This window comes from Meles meles, chromosome 3 (genome assembly GCF_922984935.1).
Source record: "Meles meles chromosome 3, mMelMel3.1 paternal haplotype, whole genome shotgun sequence".
NCBI lineage: Eukaryota > Metazoa > Chordata > Mammalia > Carnivora > Mustelidae > Meles > Meles meles.
In genome coordinates this window covers 52,117,636-52,145,528 of record NC_060068.1, presented here as the reverse complement: position 1 = coordinate 52,145,528, position 27,893 = coordinate 52,117,636, and the positions used below count along the sequence as shown (strand labels likewise).

General features: G+C 34.5%; 1 protein-coding gene across 6 annotated transcripts in view; it reads left to right on the top strand.

The window, feature by feature from the left end:
- The window catches only part of FER (FER tyrosine kinase), a 466,540-nt gene that overhangs the window by 198,971 nt on the left and 239,676 nt on the right, over window positions 1-27,893 (top strand). For all 6 annotated transcript variants that reach the window (XM_045999916.1, XM_045999920.1, XM_045999919.1 and 3 more), the window contains 2 exons: window positions 852-1,055; window positions 10,082-10,204. In XM_045999916.1, coding sequence (XP_045855872.1) covers window positions 852-1,055; window positions 10,082-10,204 — 327 coding nt within the window. The remainder of the gene's footprint in view (window positions 1-851; window positions 1,056-10,081; window positions 10,205-27,893) is intronic.

Below are 27,893 nucleotides of genomic sequence, written 5' to 3'. Positions count from 1 at the left end.
TTTATTATCAGTTAGAAACATTTTAAGGACATACACTCGCTCCTTAATTATCTGTTTATTTATTTATTTTTATTTTAGCATATGGTCTCATAAAATAACAGATAATCTGCTTTTCCTGCCGTGGTTGTGGCTTATCGTCCTCTCTTGTTTTTGCCATGTGTTTATGATTTTGGTGGTGATTTCAGGTGATGCTATTTCTCCTAAGGCTTTATTGGCCATTGCTATACAGGATCAGGACCAGCCATGTGGCAGTGGTAATGGCTAAGCCAGTCAGGGGAATGAGGGTAAGAATGGGAAGGCACGGTAGCAAGGCAGCTTCAAATGAAGCCTTAGATATTGCTTCTGGAACATAGGACATGGGCAGTTTACAGCCTGTCTTGTTGAAAGTTTATTCCATAAAAATAACTAACTTTTAATTTAAATAAAAATGAAATTGTTTTGTGACAAATTTCTCTGATAATACTCCCTTTTATTGTAATTCTCTGGTAAATTTTAAATATATGGATTTCTTTTATATTATGGTGAATAAGACTATAAATTCTAACACTAAAGGCTAATATTGTATGCATCTATAGATCTGTAGATAGAATATCTATAGATAGAACAGCCATAGACAGAATAAACAAAGTATTGAAGGATATGTATTTGTGCTGAACTTCAACACTGGTGTTCCAAGAGATATTTTCTTTAAAAATTATGAAAAATTCAGATTCATCATGAAGCTTTTAATTGGTTGGTTAAAAAGAGGAATGTATGTAAGAAGTATTTACAATTGCTATGAATTTTACTAGGAAGAATTCCTATTTTCTCTAATTTATTATTTATTTATTTTTTCTCAATGTTTATACAAGTTCTCTGATACGATCCCTATAAGTGAGAAGCCCCTGGCAGAACAGGACTGGTACCATGGAGCAATTCCCAGAATAGAAGCGCAAGATCTATTAAAACAACAAGGAGACTTCTTGGTGCGAGAGAGTCATGGGAAACCTGGTGAATATGTCCTTTCTGTATATTCTGATGGACAAAGGAGACACTTTATCATACAATTTGTTGATGTACGTTTTCAATTTAGTTTATATGTATATTTTTATGCAGTTCATTATGCTATAATTATAATAAAATGATGAATAGTTTATGATAAGTGCCCATAACATTTTATGCTTAGTACTTAATTTTACTTTTTTCTGAATTCCTTCAATACAGTGTGCAAAAATTCACTAAAATATTCATCTTATTAAGGGCATATATATCTTGAGTTATTATAAATTACAAATAGTTGTTATAAATTTAAACTTAAATGCATGAACATTTAAAAAATACAAATTTTTAAAGATTTTATTTATTTATTTAGAGAGCACAAGTGTGGGGAGAGGCAGAGGGAGAGGGAGAGAGAGAATCTCAAGCCGACTTCAAGCGAAGCACAGAGTCCAATGCAGGGCTCGATCTCACAACCACGAGATCATGACTGAGCCGAAATCAACAGTCAGAAGCTGAACCAACAGTCACCCCGGTGCTCCAGACATTTAAAATATTATAAGCTAAACATTTAAAATATTTTAAGTTGAACATGAACATTAAAGTTATTTTAAATTAAAAATTAAAAATATTATTTTAATTTTTCCTTTTTTTCATGGATAAATTTAATAATAAATTTTATGGTCCTGAAACTAGACCTTAAAATTGTTTTCAAAAATGTACCATGACAGGGGCACCTGGCTCAGTCAGTTAAGCATCTGCCTTCAGCTCAGGTCATGATCCCAGGGTTCTGGGACAGAGTCCTGCATCGGGCTCCCTGCTCAGTGGATAGTCTGATCCTCCCTCTTCCTCTACCCCTCCCCCAGTTTGTGCTCTCTCCTGCTCATTCTCTCTCTCAAATAAAATCTTTAAAAAAAAATACACCATGAGAGATTTTTAAGATATTTGTAATTAAATAGGAATAATGAAATTCCCTAATAAATGGGACAATGATAGTTAAATTAGCTTTATTATTAATTTAGGTTTAAGGCTCCTTTTTCACCTTTATGAGTAAGCTGTTCCTTACTGGCATTAATAAGCAATAAATAGAAATTGATGGAAAATTTTGAAAGTGATTTGTACACATTGCTGCTTCTGATTATTTATTGAAGTTTATTAAGTACTGCTAAACTACTTCTCAGTGTTTGTTTTATTTTTGATTAAGCATTGAACAGATGAAAAGTAATCTCCCAGTTTTGTTTAAATTTACCCACTGAGAAATTTTTAATATTTTTAATGTATGAAGCCCTCTGTCATTTTTCACTCCAGCATTTCAAATAGCATGCATTTTCAAGCTGGTTATCTAAGATTTCAGTTTATGTTCAGGAACTGGAATGCTACTAATTATCTTACAAACAGAGTGAACCATTATTGCTAGATAAAGGTCAAAGTGTTTTAGGTAGATATATATCTATGTATCTTTCCCTCTCTCTGTGTATATGTATATCAAGGTATGTATTTGTAATTCTGAGGTGAAATTCACATACCATGAAAGTGACCATTTCAGTATACAGTGGCATTTCATATATTCACATCTAGAAATTATATTTAAATGAAAATAGATGCCATTCAAATGGGTTAAAAGGAATAAATCCATCAAGGTTTATAATTTTCATAGCATTGTTAATTTTGTGTAGCATTCAGACCTCAACTTCAAAATCATATTTTCCTACATCCGTACATCCAACCTACTGTTTATAGTAATGTGTCCTTCCTCATTTCCTTGGCAAACTCTTTTATAATTTGTATGTGCCTTTAAGTTATGGATGTAGATAAGCTTCCCTATTCCAACCTGTGACTATGCTGGCAATATTTATAAAACAGTATGCTAATTATAGAAGGAAAAGTTATAGGTAAAGTATAAACTAAAATTTATGTGAATGTCTCCCTCTATTTTCTAAACTCTAAAAGTTACTATTTTAAAAATATGTCATGCATTAAACAAGACTGAAATATTTCCCTTGTTACCACTTATAGTTTAAAATGTAACTGTAAGGTAAAAATAAATAAATAAATAAATAAATAAATAAATAAGCAAATAAATAAATAAATAAAATGTAGCTGTAGGAATTTAAATTACTGTTCTTAGAAACCAAAAGGAAGGGGTCTACTTACAAATTAACACTTATCTTTAATATTTTCATTTTGTAAGTGACTAAAATGAATAGTATGATATATTCTGATAATAAGAAATTGTTGCCCATTCACATTTGAAGATTTTATTTAGCTTCTTTCTGTCATTGAAATTTTGCTGAGATCTCTATTAAGGATGAGAGTTCTTATATATCTGTGAAGGCCTCAGATTTTCCACTGCCTAATTTTATTTAGTTAATTCTTATTGTATAATGTTGTGCTCTTCAGTCAGTTGAAAATAAGAGTTTTGAGATGATCTAGACTGTTTGGAGAGTTTTAGTTCTTTTTCATTTTGTGTGGGTAAATATTCCATGAGTTAAAATTATCCCATTTCCTTCCTCATATATGTGCTGCCTGGAAGAGCCCAATAAATCGGGGAATTCATTATCAGTTATTATAGTCCATCAAGGAGTTTATAATCTAATAATAGATTATAAAGTCTGTACATAAATGATGGGATGGGTGTCCTAAGAGAGGAAGACATAAAGATGAGATTTTAGAAAATGAGAAAAATACCAAATAACATGAAAAAAGCGATGAACTTGTTATCATAAGACTTGGGATTCCACCCCAGTTCTGCTCTCTAGAAGGTCCATGGTTTGCAAAGTAATGGGTTTAACAGCCTATATCATGATTGCGGGAAATCAAATCACTAAATATGTATTTTGTAAGGTATAAGGTGCTATGCAGATATTAGGCATTTTTACCATTGTGTGATGACTTTACTTGAGAAGAAATACAAATGTATTTTCTCAAAAAATATTTGTGTAATGGAAAAGTTACTTTTAAAATGTCTTTTTGGTTTCCATATGATTATTTGTGAAATTTAAATAATAATGAAAGTCTTGTTTTAGAATTTATATTTTTAAGTTTGAGGTATTCATCAATCACAGATAATGGGATTTTTAGCAACATTGTCTCTGTCACATGCAGTGTAGGATGGCAATTATTTTGAAGATGGATTTTTTTAATGTATCGCACAGTTACTTTTTAACATGTGGTGAAACTCTACATGCTGTGAGGATTATATGAACATTATGAATGATCAATTGCAATTTCTACATTTCACTATTCTAGCAAAGAATATCTATCTTTTGTCTTAGCTCTTCAAGCAAGAGGGTTGTACTTTTTAATCAGACACTAAATATATTAATTTCATAAAGCCAGATAATGTTAAGTATATCTAGGAGCATCTGAGTCTCAGTGTAATTCTAGCGTTAGTCACTGACCTATTCCATAGTTAACAGCCTGGTTAGGGTATTTGATCTAACAGTTTGTACCTAAACATATTTAGGATTTGTTCCTAAAACTGTTTATTTGGTGTCATAAATGTTGATAGATTTTCATAGAGATTCAAATAGCATTGTTCCATTTGTTAAGAAAATATAGATGCAAATCCTTATTTTTGTGTATGATATAACAAAAATACATATAGTAAAACAAAAGTGCTCCAGAAAGATCTTATTATTAATGGGAAAGTACCCAGTTATATTTCTCTAATTTATTTATATAACAGGCATTTGCTAAAAAAACATTTTTTGTAAAGAACCATGTTATTCAGTGTAAGGAGATAAAACTGAAAAATGTATGGCCTACTTCTCAGTGAACTTAAAACCTAGTAGGTAAGACATTGATGGAATTCATTAACAGGGAAATATTAAAGATGCAGAATTGGGGGTGATGGAACCAAAAAATTTGAAATAATATGGTGATGAATTAAAAATAACAATATAAATATTTTAAAATATAACAAAAATCCTCTGTGTAATGGCATATCATCTTTTATTTCTTTATTTCTTTAACCATTTATAAAGGAAATACTAATTGAGGGAGTAATGTGTAAGGCCCAGGGATATCACTCAATAAAACAAAAATAATTCCAAAGTGGATGTTGTAATTATTGTATAAAAATGGGTACCTTAATGTATTAAATCCCTGATTCATTCACCAGGTATTTATTGGATGTCTGTTATGTGCTAAGTTCCACGATTTAGTCTCTGCATGTACCAGACTGGTTTACTTTGTTCTGTTGTTGTCACAATCTCTAGGCTCTTTGAACTACATGTATTTTTTAATTCATGCCATGAGCCTTAAAGAAGACTTCTCACTTAAGTGAAAGCGAGTAAACCCTAAACTTGTTTGAGTGACAGTTGTTTGCAAGTTTGTGCCTTGCTGTTGTATATTTAGAGTTATTTTAATCACTCGACTCCTATCCTTTAAGGATCCAAGAGAAGGCAATAAGTAACTTGAAGTCAAAATAAACTGTCATAAGATATCATTTTCTGTGTCCCTAACACATGATTAAAGACTAAGGAGACTTTCTTCTTAACAATTAAACAAAGGCTTTCCAAAACCTCATTAATATTAACTTCCAAGGGGCGCCTGGGTGGCTCAGTGGGTTAAAGCCTCTGCCTTCAGCTCAGGTCACGATCCCAGGGTCCTGGGATCAAGCCCCACATCGGGCTTTCTGCTTGGCAGGGAGCCTGCTTCCTCCTCTCTCCCTCTCGCTCTGCCTGTCTCTCTCCCTACTTGTGATCTCTATCTGTCAAATAAATAAATAAAAATCTTAAAAAAAAAATATTAACTTCCAGGAAATACTGATTGAGTGAGTACTTTTCAGGCCCAGGGATATAATTGTGGAGCTTATAGTTGTGGAGCTTATAGTCTAGGAGGGAGGCTCACAGTCCCTCATAAATCACACGTTTTATATAATTATAAACTGTAAAGTAATAATTATAAAGCTGTAGATACACATTGCTATAAAAGCTTTTAACTGGGAAACTTAAGGAAGTTAAGTTTGAGACAACATCTGAAGAATGAATAAAAGTAACTAGGAAAAGACATACAGAAACTTATTAATGCTATTTTCCCAAACTCTCCAGCAATCCATCCTGTGTACCGGTTTAATGAGTTACTTATAAGTATTCCATGTGCCATTTTTATTTGAGAAAGCTAGCACTTATGTTTTGTATTTTCATTTTTAGGGATTTTACCAAAAAAAGGAATGTTTTATTTAGCCTTTTGTTTTTTATTTAGCTTATTCATCTCAGCTGCCTCTTTCAGAAATTATCTTGCTAGCTTGCTTTTCCTTAAGCCTGCTTGTTTTCAGTTCTTTTTCAGGGGATCTATTCAGGCATATTATTTCAGATTATACATTCATTGAATCCCCTCTTCATTTTTATGTGTATATTCTGTCCCATCTGACTTATTAGTATAACAGTACTCTGCAAGTATGTATAGCAACAAAATCAGATTCTGTTTTTTATGCTTTTCATCCATATGCATGATTAATTCCTAAGTAGCACCGTGATAACTCAGAAACAAATTCTAGATGGAATAAATGTTTTCATACACCATCTTCTGGGTTCAGTATATATTCTTTGGGGCTTTTTTGATACATTCTAATTATATGTATCTATATAATTAATATTATACAAAATTTGTATTCTATCGATTTTTATTCATACTTTTTATTTTTAGTGACATATTGCATGATACTTAGTCATGTAATACATATGACAATCAACAAAATAATCTTTGTAGAAATTTGCAAAAATTTATTCTGTATTACTATTTTTTGTTGCTTCTGTTGGAATTCACTTAAGAGGTCATATTAGTAGCAACCTTAGTCCAAAGAAAAAGTGTCTGATTTAGTCTGGATTCTCTCTGTTGTATTATTGTCGAAACTGTAGAAAACTTAAAAAAGAATCCATTTGTATGTGAACCAAATCTCATGTCATCTGAGCTACAAGAAATTTATACAGTTTTATAACAAGGTCAAATTATAATATTTGGGATTTTGAGAGTATCAAGAAACAAGTCCTCAACAGTTTTTGTGAATGTGCTGCTCTTGACCTTATCTCAAGGCTTAGCTGAACTTTGTAAGCATGTGTCATCTTGACGTTGTTTTAGATTCATTACTTTATCTTCATCATTAAGAAAGTGAGTTAACTGGTTTTGCAGTTAGGACTCCAGAACTTCACTGATGTCGAACTGATTGCTTTAAAAGGATAATTGCTAGAAATCAGTTTCTTATTTCATCCTATGAAGTAAGTACTGCTGCTTGTATCACTCACTGTCTTCATCCATAACGATTACTATGTCAGTGGCAGAAAACTCTATTTAACTTAAGTTAGATATGTTCTTAAATGAAAATTCCCATTATTCCATTCACTGTTTCTCTAGTTATAGAGGTGTGTTATAATTTTATGTAAGACATTGGTGGCTGATTTGAAATTTGATTCTGTGTAAATTTTGTCACGTTACCTACTTTTTATTAAACATTGTACTCCAGTGTGTTGAGTTTGCATGAGTGTGTGTTTTCAGTATTCATCTCCAAATTATCTTATTTGTCTTTTTAGCTTCCCACTCATTTTATATGCATAATATTTCATTTATTCATACATGTTTATTTATCCAGGCAGTATATGCCAGGCAGTGTTCTAGACTATGATGATACAGTGATGAACAAAATGAATGTAAAAATTTATCACCACATGAGCTTACATTCTAGAGAAGGGGATAGACAATAAATAAGAAAAATAAAATATACATGATATTAGATGATGATAAGTTCTGAGGAGAAAATCTATTCAGTAAGGAAAAGAAGATAAGAAATTTAGTTGGGGTGAGGAAATGGGGAACTGAATATCATATAGGGTGGCCAGAGAAGACCTCAATGAAAAGGTGACTTATGCTGAAAGACTGGAGCAAATAAGGGAGCCATTATCCATATGGCCATCTGAGGAACTATTCAAGCAGCAAATGTAAACTCCCTAAGGAGTATATATGGTGTGCTTTACAAGAAAGAAATGAGCATGGCTGGTGGGAAGTATTGGGAGGGGGTGTATAGTGGTAAGAGAGATGATAGAAAACAGATTATGTAGAGTCTTATAGACCATGGGAAAGACTTTGGCTTTTATTCTGAGGGAGATAAGAATATAGCAAAGTAATGGCAATGATCTGCTGTAACAGAAACTCCTGATGCTATGTTAAGAGTGGACTGAAGGAATCAGACTAAGGGAGAAACAGTATATAGATTTTTAACTTTATGGAGGAATGCGTTGTCAGGAAATATTGACTAATAGAGTTGTATATATTTAAAGTGTACAACCTGATGGTTTGATATCCATTGTAAAATGATTTTTAGGATCAAAATAATTAACACCTTACAGTTAAAGTTAAATACTTTCTTTTGTGCATGGTGAGAATGCTACTCTCAGTGACTTCCAAGGATATAATGCTGTATATTTGGTTGAAATATTACCATTGTTACTATTGTAGTTGTATGTTACACTTTTATAACCTTTTACATTTCTTTATTTCTTAATCAATTTAATCTAAGAATGCCTTTCAGGATATCTGATTATTTACAGATAATTTCCTTAAGAAAATGTGATTTAAAATAGTCTTTGAAAACGTTTCTTTTCCTATATCTGGGTTTAGAATTATCTTTGTAGCCCAGGGATTATTGTTGCTTTGGTGATTTAATAATTGAGTGTGTACCATGTGCCATATACTAGGCACTGGGGTTTGCTTTTTGATATTTGGTCAAGCCTCATACTTACTCTTTGACAGGATCCAAATATTCATTTCAGCAGTGAATAAACTGAGACACTGAGAGAACTTGCTCAGCGCATTGCATGCCTAATAATCGATTAGCGTCTTCAGTATGAAATATTCTTAAGTATCATTGTTAATTTGTCATAGTAGGTCTGGCTGCAATGTACAAAAATTCTTTAGGCAATTTATTAACAATTTGCCCCGAATTGACTCTTACACAAACTGCATTGAGTCGAATTACATTCTGTGATTAGTTTTATAGTAAGCTAACTCCTGTTTGACCCTCACTTGAAAAAATAAATATCCACATAAAAGTGGTCTATAAATTGAATTCTGGTAAATTGAATCTTATTTTATACTTGGAAAAGGAGCTTTATTTTTTTTTTATCTTTTAACTATGAAAATAATCTTCCAGTAATATAAATAATATCCAAATTTAGGTAATTTTAAATGTTCTTATTTATTAACATAGAGTTTTCTTAGAGCACATTCATGTTGGTATTTGCACATGTAAGGGCGAACACTTTGTGAACAATCCAATATGAGTATTTATTACATTACATTGCATTCCAGTGCTTCCTGCATTGAAAAGTACGGCCAGTAAGATATTTTTTGTTAAATTTATTGCTATCAGTTTATTCATGTGATAACTGACCTGCATGCCTTTTTGAAATGTGAAGACAGAGAAAAGGGGTTGTGACAGAGTTTGAGAAAATGTTACTTATCTAACGTTATAAAACCACAAAGTGCAAGATTTGCACGTGCCGATAATTGCAGTTTTGTCACTGTGTATTTTATTTCTTTGTCAATAATGTGTAAAGGACTAGATGCTTTTGGTGAAAGAATAAAACATGAATAACCCCATAAGAGAAACACCAATTACGACTATACTGATAAGTAGGAAATAGTGATCATCTGAGGTGTTCTTCAAATATTTATTATATTGGATATAATATAATAGCCTCAAACTTTTGACATTATTTTTTGATCTTGGAAGTCTTATCAGATGGGACATATATGTAAACATTATGTAAATGCATGTCTTGTTTATTAAGCCAAGTGTTTCTCATGCTTTATTTCCTGTGATTATCATTAACAAAATGTTCAAGGTCATTTTCTTCTTCTGTTCTTTCTTTTTTTTGACAGTTTGAATTATGTTTAGTCATTATAAAAATTAGTTTCTTTATGGAAAGTTAAAATTTTTCAGCATGTCAAAGTTTTATCTATTTATTTTTATTTTTGCCATCTTATCCATTCAGTAGTAGTATATACATTTGTACAATAGTTTTTCTTAGTGAAACTTAATTTATTGTTGAACGTAGTCTTGCTGAAGCGATATCTTTATATTTATTCTACTTTATTCTTCCTCCAGAATCTATATCGATTTGAAGGCACTGGTTTTTCAAACATTCCTCAGCTTATAGATCATCACTATACAACAAAACAGGTCATCACTAAGAAATCAGGTGTAGTTCTGCTGAATCCTATTCCTAAGGTAAGTGCACTTATGTACACACGCACACACACTCACACACACACATGTATTCTTTTTTAAATGTGAGTTAACATTTACAACAACAAATAAAGTTCTTAGATTATTTATAAAAATTTGGAAACAAAAGGGCTTTGTGATGACCACTGGTACTAATGTCAAAACATAGCACTTCCTTGGTTTTATTAAGATGGGTTGCCTTTTATTCAGTGTTTGCTGGGTTACAAATGGCCTATTCTTTTTTTTTTCTTTTTTCATTCCCAGTTTTCCTTGAAAGACTTAAGACTTTGGAAAAAAAAAAAAAACTTAAGACTTTGTTTTACTTTATAAGGTTTAGATTTTGAGTTCAGTTTATACAAGATTTTAAGATGTAGACGTCAAAGACTATGTCCAGCAATTATGAGTAAATTAGAATTTTAATTTTGGATATTAAGTTTACCATATATTATAAGACATTAGAAGTTTTAAAAACTACACTACTTTTCTCAAATACAGTAAATCATAAGTTTCTTACATAGAGCCAACAGGTAGCTACCTAGGTGAGAGATTGTTCTAGGTAATTTTTACCTCTAAGATCTGGCAGAGAACACATTGCTTTCATTTAGGAGATTCATGAGGTAAAGAATGGGCATGAACATGGCTAGTGTTTTAAGATAAAGTCTGTGGGACCTGGCCCAAAGTAGAGCAATGGAGCTGGCTTGGCTTCTGAGTACTTTAGACTGAGGTGGTTAAAAGTCCTTGTCTTTGAGGCCATCTTCTAAGAAGAAGAGTATAGCTATGAACAGCCAGAAAACCTTGTAGGTAAATGTCTGTCAATTCAATTTTTGTATATCTAGGGATGACTTTTAATATGAAGCAAGTGTTATTCCCAAGAATGCTATGTGTAATCCAGATTCCGCTAAAGAAATTAAAAAAAAAAAATCAAAACAACTGTTAGACTGTACTTTGTTAGTCAGGAACACAATGTCTATATTTGTACTCACATTATATTATTCAGTCATTCCCAAGGGGTTGAGCCGTAACATTGATTTCACAGAAGATTTTGACAGTTGCTAAACACCAATTCTGTGGCTAAGAAATTGGCCTCCTTGCCCAATTTTCTAGAATTACAAGATTGGCTTATTCTTCATTTATATTTTTCCATTTGCTATTTCCCCCATTTTAATTTCAGAAAATCCTATAAAAATTTTCCTTAGTTTGGAACAGGTTGTCACATTTTTCTCTAGAAAAACAGAGAAGTCTGTCAATGTTTCCTCTTCCATCAATGAATAACTGCTGTTGTTCTACAGAATTCTAGTTCTTTTCTTTGATTAAGGTGATCTATTCCTGCAGTTCCATTTACTATTTATATGCCAGAGGCTTACAAATTTATATTTCTAGCTTACATTTATGTCTTTCCCAAAAGACATGAGATTTTTTCTACTCTTTACATAAAACTGAGTTTATCACCTTTAACTCCAAAATTTGTTCTTCCTTTTTTAATAAATGGCACCAGTTTTCCCCACTATTCAAAAGTAGAGTTTTCTATGAAACCTTTTATAAGCCAAAATGACTTAAAGCAAAGAAGCAATTACCATTTCACAAAAGTGAAAATCCTCTTTGAATGTCTTTTGTTAGCTAAAACAGGTACTGAGTCTTTTGTAAGAGCAGAGGAGCATAAAGCAAACTTTTGAATAATGGGGGGAACCTCTACCACCAAATACTTAGCTGCAAACCATAAATGTAGGGGTTGTCTTCAACCTCTCTACCACTGCCCTCCCTCTATCATTGTGACAGGAGTCTTGTATCCTTCCCTGTACATGTAAAAGTATGAACTTGAATTCCAGTATAATTCCAGCTCGAAATAAAGTTCAGTGCAGTGAAGATACTTTTTACCCATGTTAGGTCAACAAGATATGCAACTGGGTTTTCAGAGATATTGATATCCCATTTTACAGCCGACCAAATATTTGCGTTTTCTACTTGCTGAGCCAGGTCTAAATTGAGAGACCAAAGTCATAAAAGAGGCACATAAAAATGCATATCTGGACTTGAATAAGAATATATAATTTCAAATAAAGCTATATCCTTCTCTGTATAAAGTTTTCCATGAAATGAGTCTAGATAAATGGAACAGATTCTGTGGACTGTTAAATGGTCAATTATTCTCTTTCTCCCAAACCCCTAATGCTGGATGTGGAGCTGATTATCTCATCATTTTGTTAGCACTAGCTATGAAAATAACTGTAGACTGAAAGCTATAGAAGATTAAGGAGCTATGTGTGTTTGTTTTATGAGGTAGAAATTTGAAGTTTATCTAGCTGACTATTAACCTGATGTAAAGTACTGGTATTTGAAATAGGCTGATCATTATCTGTTTGTTGTAAATATTGTTATACATATTATTTAATGAATCATATTATGTTTTTAAAAGAAAATCACAAAGCAGAGGTTGTAGAAGTTGGACAGTTTTCAATTATGACTGAAGAACAAATTGATATGGATTTTATTATAGTGGTATTATCTGTTATATATCTTTCTTTAAGAAATTATTTATACTCTTATAACAAGAAGCTATTTCTTGATTTAATTTGTGTAAGAAGTTAATGTCTTTGACCATATAATATGCTGTAAAACATCTCATTTCCATCTTGCCAGATTTCATTTTTAGCCCACATAAAAGAATGCTATTTTAGTTTCAATATATTTCTGTTTCTAGCAACTTACTGCTCACTTCCTATTTATTTGTTTCTTACCCATGAAAATACAAGTATATCATCATAATGCCTAACTGGAGGATACAGCAAAGGATTCTCTTTCCTATCTTCAGAAGTACAGAAAACTAGACAATCTAGGATTAGGATTTATTTAACTTTCTCATGATAATAAAGCTAGTGAGTGCCCAAGCCATCCCTCCCTCACCCTCCACAGGCTGATTCTCCTGCACTGCTTTCCAGAGCCTGTGAAAAGGTTTGGAAGATGCAAGGCATTGTTGTCAACAAGGGTTATCGACCACCCAGCACCATCCTTATGTTAGCAAGCACACTGGATATGCATGGAGCCTCTTCTTTGCTGAGTCAGTTTCTGTGCCAATGTTGCTTCATCACAGAGGCCTTTTCTGACTACCTTGCGTGAAATAACCTCTTAGCCCCTTATATTCCCCTCTTCTCTTACTATCTCTTTGCTACAGTTGTGTTTACTTGAAATGATCTCATATGATGTATTTTTACTTATCTGTCTTCCTCAAGTGGAATGTAAATTCCATAAGAGCCAGAATTACATTTAACAATTAGTGGAGCTGTAGTGCCTGTGCCTAGAACAGTGCTCGCCCATAGTAGGCATTCAGGAAATGTTTGAAACAGTGAATTCATTGAGTGATTGCTAGAAACCAGCTACTTGCAGAGTTTTTATATGCATTATTTCATTTAGCCCTTACATATTATTATGGAGTATTATAATTACCCCATACAAGATTAGTGTTGTTTTTAACCTCACTTTTGTTATGAACGAGGAGCTAAAGCTTAAAATCATAAATTCGCACAAGATAACACAACAGGTAAGACGCAGAGCTGAGATGGGAGTCTCTGTTATTACCACTGTTTCTGTGCACTGTAAAGCCTAGACTTCAGAGACTAGAATAAACAAGGGTATTGGTTAAAGGAAAAGGAAGTATCTTTGATTCTGTAAAATGTTAAATTGAAAAAGACTGTAACAAAAAAAAGTACCACGAGCCTTTATGAAAGAAAATCAATAAACAGTAATATTAGGTGTCAGAACTAGGATTTGAGGTAAAATATAGGGCTTGGTAAAATTTAGTTAAGAAAGACACTTAGTTCAACTTTAACACTTAAATGGTGACTTGAAAGTTTATTTGCCTTGTTAAGTTTGATATTTCTTCAGATTTAGCTGTTTTTTAAAAAGAAATTTCTTTCAGAATGGAAATTAAAGTTCATGAATAAATTCAGGTGAGTTAGGCAATGAGCCATTAAGTTGAACTTTAGACCGATGATTTGCCTGCCCGCTTAAATCGTGTACTTAAGGCTTTTCATCAGAATTTGGTGCGGGACACCAGAAGAGTAGAGGCAGATTTTTGCAGAGAGTAAGTCTTTCTGCAGCAGACAGGTCTGAGGCAACAACTTTCATGTTCTACATGAAGCAAAGAACACTTCATACAAGAGAAAGTTGTACTCTTAACTAGGTCTTTCTCTTCATGCTGTCAGTGTCAGATCACTTAAAGACTGTTTATTTTACAAAGCTAATTAAGTAACTTGGTTGCTTCGTCCAGTATTACTGTTTAATGATTTTCCTCTTACGGAGGCTTGTAATACAGTTTTTGACGTAGTGAAGTCTTTTTCAACTTAACATTTTATGGAATTAAGAGACTTCTTTTTCCTTAGCTCTATACCCATGTTCCTTAATTATGTAATTAAATTATTAAAATAATTTAAAATTTTAATAAAGAAGACTGGAAAATATATGTAATTCAGCATTTATTCACTTAGGAAATACTTAATACACAGTCTCTGCTGGGCAGTGATCTGTGTTATGTCAGAGTGCAATAAATGCTACGAAAATGAAGCCTGTCAAGAAGATAATGATCTGAGTGTATGGGATAAGGTCAAGGGTTAGGTAGTGTGTATATGTGCATATGTGTGTGTCTCTGTGTGTATGTGTACATAGGAGCAGCTGCTTTTTTAAAACATGTGATCCAAGTTGGGCTCCTAATGAATTTTGAAGAGAAATGCGAACCAAACCAAGAACTTTTCTGTATGGTTATATGCAGGAGTAATAGTAAAAACTTTTAACAGCACAGCATGATTACTGGCCTGTGGGAACAGATATCAGCTCTAGACGGCTAGAGCCATGCTGGTGTTTATTGACTGAATAGCTTCCTTGAGTGTCTGGGGAAAGAGTGTTCCTTGGTGTAACTGAGGAGCCGCAGAAGCTAGTGTGGCAGGAACAGCGTGGTTGAATGGAAGCGTGATTGGAGGAGAACACAGATTTAGATTAATTTAATAACAAATGTGTGTTATCTTAAAAGGTCAGTTGTTTATACTTTAAGAAATTCACTTCATTCGAGTAGAAGCTCTGTATAAAATTTTACAAGTTTTCATAGTGAGTCTCTTTGAAACAAAAGATTAATGTTCAGTAGTGCTAGTCAATTTAATTTCTAGGAACATTTTTGCAGTAATATGGCCATCTAGATAAATTAGAGTAAAACCCATGTTTTTGATTTCTAAGAACTTTTCTCTCCAGACCATTGCTGTGTTTTAAATTTCTGTTTTGCTTGGTTTGGGGTTTTTTTTTTCTCCCATGCCACCAAGCAGTTCACTCAGTTCTGACACTACCTGGAGATGACTCTGATCCCATCGGTTCAGGGCTCAATTCTACAAGACTGCCCCCCACACTGCCCAATTTCAGATGCCAGTCTTAAATCCAGGTTGTCACCTGTGCTTCTGACCTACTGGTGATAGATGTGAAGTCCCAACAACCCCCTCTTTAGGTTCAATTAATTTGCTAGAGTCCCTCACAGAACTCAGAAAAACATTCTCTTAGTAGATGACCAGATTAATATGAAAGGACATAACTCAGGAACAGCCAGATGTCAAGAGATGCATAAGACAAGGTATGAGGGCAAGGGAACGGTACTTTCTTGATTTCTAAGGGTACAGCTGAAGAAGTTTCAGAATATAAATGAGGTTCAGTGAGGTGGAGTCCAGAGCCAATGACCAAGAAAGAATTCTTGAGACGTCTTTGGTGCAAAATGGTGGTTTATTAAAGCACCGGAACAGGACCGGTGGGCAGAAAGAGCTGCTGCCTGTAATCCCGAGGAGGGGCTGATTATATACTCATGAGTTGGGGAGGTGAGGAAAATGAGGTGTTCAGAAGGGCTGTCATATGGTAAAGACTGTCAAGATACTGGAGGCCTGGTTAATTGTTGAGCCAAGGCGGTTTTTCCCTCTAATGAGGCACTAACATGAAGGCAGTTGGGAGTTTCCTGGTGGAATGTCACATTCCTACTATCACACATCCTTGTCAATGAACTTTAGGGTTAGAACAAATTCAGCTTGATTTACATTTCCTTCCACCTCAGCCTCCCTCAGTTTTATGGAGGGGAAGGCAATGTTGGGGCTTCAGGAACTGAGTTATGGGTTTCTGGAAGTTACGCTATTGTAGATCACTAGGACATTTGTAAACTGAGGTAGACTCTTGTCTTGCATGACTGTGATCTCTATTAGTTTACCATTTGTTCTTTCTGTAGGGCAGCCAGGAGTTCCTGAGGAGTGTCACACATGTCACATGGGGGGCGGGGGATGCGAGGTGTAGGGTGCCAGCTTCTGCTTTGTCCTTAGCTAGCCTTTTGCTCCTTCATCACAACTGTTCCCAAATTTCCACACTATTACCAACTTGGAAGTTCTCCCTACCCTGTCTTTCTGGGTTTATGTGGAGGATTTATTACATAGTCACGATTAATTAAATCATTGAGCACTGGGACATGAACTCGATCTCCAGCCTCTCTTCTCTTCCTGGAGGTCAAGGGGATGGGAATGAAAACCCCAACTCTCAAATCACAAGGTTAGTTTTCTGGCAACTAGCCCTATCCTTAGGTTACCTAGAGGCTAGCCAACCATCATCTTTAACATAACAAAAGACACCTTTATGGCCCTCAGCACTTAGAAACTTCCAAACGTTTCTTTGTGCCAGAAATGGAGACAAAGACAAAATACAATTTCTTACTATAAATCATAATATCACACTCAGTAATATTATTTTAGGAGGCATCTAGCTAGCTGTGCTTTTGCGGTTAATCCTCTCATGCTGTTAATTTGTATGGGATTTTTAAGATTTGAAGATAAATAAGTGATTTTTTTTTCTCTTGAAAATGAGATATAGCATGTCAAATTAGATTTCCGGTTATGGAAACCACAGGTTGGGGAAAAAAAAAAGTACTGGTATAGAATGCTTGCTGTTAAGATTCCTATTTAATTGCCTCTTTTAGATCAATTATTAGGTCTATCGAGAGTGGAAGAACACAAAAAATTACAAAATGCCCTCCTCAGGATAAATTCATCAAGGATATATAAAATCTCCATGTGGACTTCTGAATTGAGCAGAGGAATCCAATTCTAAATAGTAATATTTTACCACTCCCAACCATGTGATCTGGGGCAAGTCAACCGCCTATAGTAACCCTGCATGGTTGTTGTAAACAGCATACAAGAAAATCTCTGTGGATATATGTTGGAAAACATAAAATACCATGTTCTTACGTCTTTAAAAACTTTTTCACATGACAAGTAAATCACAACAGAGGGCAAATTTGGAAGATTTTAAATTATGAAGGAAGAAAAAAAGACATTTATTGAGTCCATAGTCTGTTGACAGCACTCTACTTTTATTATTTTATTAAATCTTTTCAACAACTGTGAATTGAGTATTATTATCCCCATTATTAGGTGAGGAAACTCAGAGATTACAATTTACCCTAAATCATATTTCTTGTAAATTTTCAAGGTGTGACCTGAAACTTATTCAGTTCTATTTATCATCTTTTTACTATAACCTCTCCAACATAAATTATAGTCTACCATCTGAGTCATGTCAGTAGTTTTAACAAAAATTTTTTTTCTATAGTTCAATATTCTAGCACTAGGAAGTAACAGTGAACTTGACAGTCATCCTTTATGAAAATTAGTCCAGCAGGAACTATAAAGCATGTTGTGCTAAGGGAAACACAGGATCATATTGAAATATTCAGCCTTCATTTAACATAGTCTGTGAAGTCAAATTAAACTTGGATTTTAGGCTTGATCCATTTAATAAAATAAAAGAACCCTGTTGTAGCACGTATAACATGTAGACTGACTTTCACTTTCTTATTTCAAACTTTACCAGCAGTTGATTTTTTTTTTTAATTCATTTATTTGACAGACAGATATCACAAGTAGGCAGAGAGGCAGGCAGAGAGAGAAGAGGAAGCAGGCTCCCCACTGAGCAGAGAGCCCGATGTGGGGCTTGGTCCCAGGACCCTGAGATCATGACCTGAGCCCAAGGCAGAGGTTTTAACACACTGAGCCACCCAGGCGCCCCCTGTGTATTCTAAATGGACTAAGGTAGTGAAAGCAAGAAGTCTCTACCAAGGAAGAGACAAAGGCACTCTGACAGAAAGTATTCATTATGTTAGTACTTTTGTAATTGAAGCAGGAAAGAAGAGGTCAGTAAAATAGAAGGGGCAAGGAGTGGTAAGGTAAGGAGGAGATGAGGTGAGTTGGTAAGAGGTAGAAAGACACCAGGAGAGGAGGGTGTGTTGTCTGCTTCCAGGCTGGCTGGTCTCTTCAGCCACATCACCCCTCTTCTTCCCAATTACTTTCCTCTCCTCTTGCCCCATAGCCTGTGGCCTGCAACAATTTCTGAAGTAGAAAACCTTTGATAATGATAAGCGATTTCCATTTTAATTATTTGTCAACTTTATAAGGCATAGATATTCATGAATTAACCCATAAAAGTGTCCTCTTCCCCTACACTCACAGTGAATTTTGCAGTAGTTAAAGTACTTACTTTATTCAGTCAGCTATTGTTACTTTTGTCTGAGATCCCCGTTAGCTAATAAGCCCTTTTAGAGCAGTAAGGCAATCTTTATTCATTTTTATGCATCTCAGGGTCTGATGCATAAATCAATAAATATTTGATGTTATTTTTGAGAAAATCTGGGCATTTTATAAATGTTTGATGTAATATGTGAAAAGATATTATAACCAAGACTTTATATTCTATTTTAGAACAATATAGAAATTTTAACTTTTACTGTTTCCAAAGTGAAGCGTGGTTGAGGCTTATGAATGAGATCCCTTTGGAAATAAGATATGTTATGTTTCATTTCCATTTGTACAATAGTTAATTTTCCACATTTTCATTTTCTTCTCCTATGGTTTTGTTCTAGAAGTTACTTTTTCATGTGATTATCATGCTTTTAGCAAACTTTTTCACTATTTTTAAGTACAGATGGAAAATATTTCTGGTGCACTTTTTCTTGGTTTATCTGTGTTTTATACTATTGTGAAATATATTTGATTGGTTCCATAAAATTCATTTGACACCTTGATAAGACTTATCTCTGATACCGCTTTAAAGTGGTGAAGCAATCTTACATAATATTTAGTATTCCTTATTTGCAAATTACTGTCTTGTATTAACCTATTTCAAAAGTGAAAATGAAATACAAGAACAGGCATTGCTTGTTTTCACTTTTTAAAAGAGCCATTTATCTTTCTTTACTGTGTTAACTAAATTAGTGTTCACCTTTTGCTACATTGTCCTTGAAGGGAACAATTTAATTGTGCCACAAAAGACTTGTCCCACATCCTACTTTACTTTACATAGACTAAATATGCATGCTAAGAATTTTAATGACTTTGAGATAATAGGATTTAAATTAGAAAGACCAAGGACATTAAAAAGATATCTGCAAGTGATTTTTTAAAATGGAATACCTCATTCATCTATAAGCCTTAGAGAAAATGAAACTTTAAGTTTTTCCTTCTGTTATTTATGTAATAACTGCTATATATTAAAACTAGACCAAAAAAATGAGGTCTTATAACAGAAATACCTATAAAGAGAAATTATCTTGTGGGACATCCTGAAGCCTTGATTGGTGACTATTTAATGAGAAATAGAAGCAAGATCAGCAAAGTTCATTTATTATTTCTTGTGTGTCTCATAGTAATAAAGAACCTTCATGTTCAAATCATGGCCCTCATTGTTCTATTACAGATATTTCCTAATGGTGGACTGAAGAGTTAAATGATTTAGCAATACTTTCTGGCAATGCTCTGTTCTCTTTTGAGTAATAAATCTGTATCCTTTTTTGGTCCTGGAATCATTTCAGTTGAAGACCATAATAATCTTTTTTTTCCCCCTTTGGTGCAAAAGGGTGATTTTATTAAAGCCCAGGGACAGGACCTATGGACAGCAAGAGGTGCTTGCACTGAGATTATGGGGGAATGGCTGACTAGATACTTGGGAGTTGAGGGAGGTAAGGAAAAAGGGAGGTGTCCAAAAGGACTTTCATATACTAAAGAAGACTCTTGGGATACTGGTGGCCTAACTATTGTCAGGCTAAGTCCGTTTTCCCCTCTAGCAAAGCATTAACGTTAAGATATGAGATATATACTCTGCCTATCTCAAGTATTTGTCAATGGACTGCAGTTTAGAAGGAAACTTAATTTTATTTACGTTACCTTCTGCCTTTTCTTTAGGGCAGCCAGGACTGCCTGAGGACTGTCACACATTCCACATATTCCACAGTACGGGGATGGGGGTGGGGGGGGTGTTGTGTGGTATCAGCTTGTTCTTTGTCCTTGCTTTCCTTCTGCTGCCTCATCACTTCCCCCTTGAACAGTTTTGACCCCGAATCTTTAAGGTTGTTGAAGGTGGAAGGTCTTACCTTCTGTAACTTCTTCCTGCAGAATAAGGATATAGAGATGTCTCTCCCTATGGGTCAATGTTGGTCAGTAGGGGAATTTATATGTATAAGAGTTACCAAAGACAGAGGCAGCCAATCCATGGTAGACAACATATATGAGCCTCCTTGAGTAGAAAGGATCATCTGTCAGCTGGAAGTTACAGCAGTGAAGGAGTCTTGGCAACAGGCAGGGTTAGTACCAACAAAATAAGGTAAATAAGGTAAATGTTATTATGGAAAGAGAAGCCTGAATAAAAGACCCTTGAGAGTTGACCATAATTTTCATCCAGTCCAACAAGAGTTTTAACCAATCACTAAAGGAAAGAGAGATTGTTTAAAGCACCAATTTGAGTAACTATCTTTTAAGAGTCTTATTGCATTTTGGTGATATCTGGAATATGTACATAACATTCTGTTTCTATGTTAACATAGAACATAATAGAGATATGCTATTTTGAGTGTCATTTAGGGCTTTGACTGTGTACTTTTCCTGGGTGGCTCAGTGGGTTAGGCCGCTGCCTTCGGCTCGGGTCGTGATCTCGGGGTCCTGGGATCGAGTCCCGCGTGGGGCTCTCTGCTCGGCGGGGAGCCTGCTTCCCTCTCTCTCTCTCTCTCTCTCTGCCTGCCTCTCTGCCTACTTGTGATCTCTCTCTGTCAAATAAATAAATAAAATCTTAAAAAAAAAAGTTTTAAAAAGATTTTATTTATTTATTTGACACACAGAGAGAGATCACAAGTAGGCAGAGCAGCTGGCAGAGAGAGGGAGAAGCAGACTCCCTGCTGAGCAGAGAGCCCTATGTGGGGCTCGATCCCAGAAACCCGAGATCAAGACTGGAGCTGAAGGCAGAGGCTTAACCCACTGAGCCACCCAGGTGCCCCTTGACTGTGTACTTATAAAGAGCTTCCATGTGCTAAACAGCATCTTCCAGTCCTAAAGAGGGAACAAAAATGGGTGTTAGGTAGTCTACCAATAAAACACAAAACATGTCTACTGTTGTTTTAAATTTGGAAGGTTGGCTAGGTTAGTAATGATTTTAATAAGGTGTTCATCCATCCAGGCAAAACCCAGAGTACAGTGGCCTATCCAGCCCCAGGGATGCTGTGGACACAAGCATCTAATTCTAGACCTCCTTGAACTGCAGTCAGGATATCAAGGGCTATTCAGTTTTGGAGGGCCACCTTTTAAATTTGTGGGTGACTGCACGTCAAGCTTAGTTAAAAGTGGTCACTGTATGCTTGGCTAAAGCATTTATGCACAATTTTACATCAGTAGAGGTGGCTTCTAGGATAAATATGACTAAAGAATAAAGTCATGAAGAAGCCCTCTTTGAGGTCTAGCCTGAACAATATTCTTATTTCAAGGAATCACTGGGAAGTGGGAGAAGACTTGTCTCAGGAGATAAGGCCATCCCCAGTGCATCATCCAATCCAGTCTTAGGGAAAGTGGAGTTAGCCATTATCTCCACAAAATAACAAGCACTAAGATTGTCTATACATGAGCTATTGTGGCAGTTTCTCTGAAGTTTACTGCAAGTTCTCCAGCATCAGTTTTTAGGGTTAGGAAAAAGACAGTTTTAGTTTATAATGACTTTAAGTCAAGAGAATGGAAGAAGATTGGAAACCTTAGTTGGAAAGCCATAGTCAAATGTTTGAGGAAACCAGAAGAATTTAGGATCTGGTCTAGTTTATAGTAAATAGTATTAAAATTTAATATTTACAAAGATGTGTTATTGAAATGTTTTCTCTCTATAATAACCCCATTTTTAATCAGAGATAACCAACTCAAGATTAATGTATTTGAAAAGCAAGTCCAGTTTTAACAAACTTGGCCAATTATTTACATAAGCTCGGTAAGAACAGTGATTGGCCATATAGACCTTTTAAAATTTGCTTTGCTGGAACTTTTTTAAGGTATCTCTAGATTGAACTTTTAGTAGCCCCTCTAGGCCAGAAGCCAAGCCAAATACTTGGCCATCAGACGTGCATGCAATACCTGTAGATTTGGGTAATTCCTTTTCTCGAGTACCCTAAAGCATCCTGAGGTACCTCTAGGAAGTAACATTTTTTTACTCACCTAGTAGGGCTGCTGGGAACTCTATAAGCAAGGTATCAGGCCAACATTCCTAAGGGGCCTTATGGCTCTATGCTTCATAAGGTCATTCTTAGTTCTTTTAAGTTGTATGGTTATATCTGAGTCTATGCATGTCTCTCAGATATGATGTTCCAGTCCAAGCCTTGGTAAAATAACCAATGTTGCCAAAGGTTACAGGGAGAACAGATTCTTATTGAACTTGTGCAAACAGCTGAAATTGACTGAAAGAACGAAAAGTTATAGAGATTTTGAAATTTTAGAGGGTTCAGGTAGAAAAGTTACATGCTTTAATTTATTCACAGAAGAATGTTTTATCACATTTTTGTAAGTTATAAATATATTGAGAGAAAGTTTCCTTAATCTGGAAGAGCAAACATTAGAGAGCCAGCAATGTTTCAAACAAGAGTCACAAAAACTATAATCATCTTTAGTTCATTTATTTACATGTTACTAATTTTTGTTTAGTTTGAATGCAGCTTTTTACTTAGTTCTAGAAATTTTTACCTGTTTTAAAGATCTAAAAAAACATGTCATAATAATCATTTTAAAATGTCCTAATACTGGACTATGAGTCTGTAGCGTTTTTTGAATCTTCTCAGTAACTTTAAGAGACTTTCCTCTGCTATTACAATCTTGATTATGGGATTTCTGGAAGGTCATCAGTGTTCATCTGAAATAAACAGGTCAAAATTTTCCAGGAATCCATAGGCTTTAAGCACGTGTCTGACTGACCCTTTAGTTAGCATTAAACAAATACATATTGAGCACCTATTATATGGTGGAAAACTAAGCACTAAAGATACTGTGATGACTATGAAAATCTTTGTCCCAAAAGAAATTCATCTGTACAAATTGGAATAGGGTTTCTCACCTCAATCATAATTCTTATTTACTTGTCTGTCTTCCCAATCAGACTAATTTCTTTTTTTAAAATTAATTTATTTATTTGAGAGAGAAAGAGAATGTGTAAATGGGAGGATAGGCAGAGGGAGAGAATCTCAAGCAAATTCCCCACTGAGTGCTGAGCCCTACATGGGGGCTTGATCTTAATGACCCTGAGATCATGACCTGAACCAAAACCAAGAGTCAGATGCTTAACCAACTGAGCCATCAAGGTGCCCCCCGAGATTTTTTAAAAATCCCTTTCATTTTTCAGATGTGATCTGCTGTTTCATACTTTTTTTTTAAAAAAAAGATTTTATTTATTTATTTGACAGAGGTCACAAGCAGGCAGAGAGGGAGGCAGAGGTGGGGTTGGGGGGGGAAGTGGGCTCTCTGCTCAGCAGAGATGATCTCAGGACCCTAAGATCATGACCTGAGCTGAAGGCAGAGGCTTAACCCACTGAGCCACCCAGGTGCCCCTGTTTCATATTTAAAAACAAAAAACAAAAAACAACCTTAGTAATGCTGCTTTTTTCCCCCTGAATGTATTTTGAGCATCATTTCCTATTTAAAGTCTTTCTTCACTTCATTAGTTCAAGTTAGGTACTGTCCCTGTACTTCCATAGAATTCTGCCACAAACCATGATTGTATTACTTATTTTGTAATATTGAGTTTATTTTGTTTTATTTTATTATTATTATTTTTTAAAGATTCCATTTATTTATTTGACAGACAGAGATCACAAGTAGGCAGAGAGGCAGGCAGGCAGAGAGAAGAGGAAGCAGGCTCCCCGCTGAGCAGAGCCCGATGCTGGCCTCCAGCCTGGGACCTTGGGATCATGACCTGAGCCGAAGGCAGAGGCTTTAACCCACTGCGCCACCCAGGCACCCCTGTTTTATTTTATTTTTAAGTAGGCTCTACACCCACCATGGGGCTTGAACTCATGATCCCAAGAACAAGAATTGCATGCTTTACCAACTGAGCCAGCCAGACACCCCTATTTTTTTATATACTTCTAGTTATGTATCTGCGAAGTCAAGGACTATATTAATTTACTTTTGCCTTCCTTGTACTGGTTTAATGGGGGCACATAGAAGGTGCTCAATAATTACAAGTTGAAAGAGTATTTAAAGAACATAGGATGATATGAACTCACAGATGCAGTTGTGTACAAAAGTAAAAAAATAAAAGTCTAGGTTTTAATAGGAATGTTATAATTAACAAAACGAAGGTGGTATTCTGGTCCTTATTCAGGGCATAGTGTAGGACCTAAATGGCTTAGGTTATAATTTTAGTATTCACCTTCAGGAAAGAGCAATAAAACTAGAAAAGATCCAAGTTGGGTGAATTATAGGGATTACTAATTTGGAAATGTAATATGATTACCCATAGTTAAGGAAACAATTATTGTTCATTGGTTCAGTGACTTCTTGTGTATGTCATCAATATATGGCTTATTTGTGGATATTAGAGTAAATTTCTAAGCTGGTAAGAAAGTGGAAATTATTCTCAGCTACCATAGATTTTGTGACTCAAACTATTTCTTTAGGTATTTGGAAAAGCCTAAATCATTGAATTGATGGATGGCACGTTGCATTTCCTTTATTAACCCCTTAGAAATTCTAGTTTAGAGTTAGAAGCAATTAAAGCAATGTTCTTCACTTACGGGTTTTCCCCAATTATTTCCTGGAGGAACTGAGTAGGTGAGAAAGGCCATTCAGAGTGACAGCTTGTCCCCTTCTCCACCAAATGTATCCTTCCTAGATTGTTTATCTTATAAGACTTTAGGCAATATATTTGATAACTTTGAAACCCAATTTCTTTCTCTGTACTTACTTCATCTGCCTACCTTGTTGTGGTAAAGACAAGGTAATGAAAGCATTTTGTAAACTCTCAAGTACTTTTAAAATGTCAATTATTATCTTATGTATGCAATGAAACTATGGCTTTCTGGGTTGGAAAGTATAAGATCCATTGACTTGGGAAAATGTGTTATCCACTAAACTTTGGAAGCTTTAAAAAAAAAATCAAGATATCTGGATACTAGGTCATCTTTTTCATAATAGTACTAAGTTCCTTAATATCCATTAGGTTCCTGTTACAGAAATATAAGTTTGACCTAGATATATTAAACAGATATGCTTGCAATCTGGGACAAAAGACAGGGGAGACTCTATATCATTGTGTGGGTTAGAGATTGAACTAATGAGTTATACTGAATTCATTCTAAAAATAGAAATGAATTTAGGTATATATTGATAGTGAGCTCTCATTTAATAAACTTTAAGAAAATAATGAAAAAGGATGTGGAAGTCAAGTTATTAAAATGGAAAGTGGAATAATAACTGGAAAATGAACAATTTAGAAATTTAACGTTTGTAAGTTATAGCTTGAGAAACAGATGTATTTTGCATTTAAATATCAAGTCAAATTCAAGAGTTCAAGAAATGTTACACAGCACTGAGTAAAGAAAAAGACACAATTTTAAGAAAATCATTTATAAAAGAAATCCATATTGTAATATTCATTTCTTATCTAAGTATATCATTAAGTGTGATACACAATCGTCATAATCCCATTAATACTGGATATTATACAACATTAGTTCTCTCCATTTTTGTAGATGAATTAAAATATAATTTTAAGTTAAATATAAAATTATATTTAGATAACTATATTAAAATATAAAATATAATTCGTACTCCAGGCCAGTGTTACTGTGTCAATTAAGTGGCCATGAAAGACATCATCTCCTCTTTGGATAAACTCTTGTAATTGTTCTGATTTCTCTATCTAATGGAAACCATCCAAGCCAAAATGCCACTTAAAATAATTTCTCCAGTGCCATTTCACATGAACTATATAAACATATGAAACTTTTGATCCTGGATTTCCAAGTCAAGAACTAATGTATTTGAAATTAGTTGACTATTCAGGCTTGTTGGCAAGAACATAGGGTATATTTAGAAGTCATAATGAAGAAACAATGTTTGAGGGTAGGGACCGATTTTTAAAAAATGTGAATTTCTAGAAATTCTGCAAAAAATTGAATATTTAAAAATTATTATCATTATTATTTTTTAAGATTTTACTTATTTACTTGACAGACACAACAGCAAGAGAGGGAACACAAGCAGGGGGAGTGGGAGAAGGAGAAGTAGGTTTCCTGCTGAGCAGAAAGCCCAATGCAGGGCTGGATCCCAGGACCCTGGGATCATGACCTGAGCTGAAGGCAGAAACTTAATGAGTGAGCCACCCAGGCGCCCTTGAACATTTTATTATTGTCACCAGATTCCCATAGTACTTAAGGAGTCATCAAAAATCCCCAGTGGCTCTATGGTTAATACTAAGTGATGTGAAGGAGCAAAAGTAACAGATAAACTCTGACCTTAGTTATTGTGTTGCATAGATATGACATACAACCTGATACAGTCTCCTGCTATTTGCTCACATTTTACTAAAGACTGAATATGTTTGTTAAAAGGGCAAAAGAATGACTTATTAGGTGGGATTTTTTATTTCCTAGGAGGGATTTGGGCCATCTTTTGAAGTAAATGCATGACATAGCATATTATATATACTTCATGATTGTGTGAAAGGCAGTAGAGCTTAGCTGAAGTCATTTTTATAATTATAGTATTTAAAGATAGGAAAAAGTCAGAGCTTTAATATTTATTAGCTGATTGACTTATGCATATTTTGCTTCATTCCAACAAAGGATTTGGAGACTCTTGCAAAAATATGATGAATAAAACAGACTAAAAATGAGGGGGTGATAAAACTGGAGTGAAGAGAAAAAGGCATAAAATACTTAATGAAGATATAATTATCATATAGAAGTTTTTGGAGAAGTGGATAAGGCTGGAAATTCAGTTCTGAGTTTATAAACAACAAAAGTAGGATAAAAAAAGAAGCTGTACCAGAGGACAGCTATGCATAGTTCTGAAATCTGAGGAAATATGCCAGAAAGTCTTTATTGAGAAGATCAGCTTTTATGTAATAAATACTACATGTACTATAAGCCAGACATTGTTCTAAGTACTTTCCTTATTTACATCTCATAAGTTAACTCTGAGATGGGCATTATTATTTTCCCGATTTTATACATAAGCAAACTGAGACATCAGGAAGTTAGGTAATTTTCTCAAGAAAACATAGCTGTTAAGTAGCAAAGCTTGGATTCCAACTCGGGCAGTTTGCCTTCAGGGTGTTTGCTCTTGAACATTGTGTTGTTCTGCCTCTCCCAGTGGAAGAGAAGTGGACAGTACCTGCA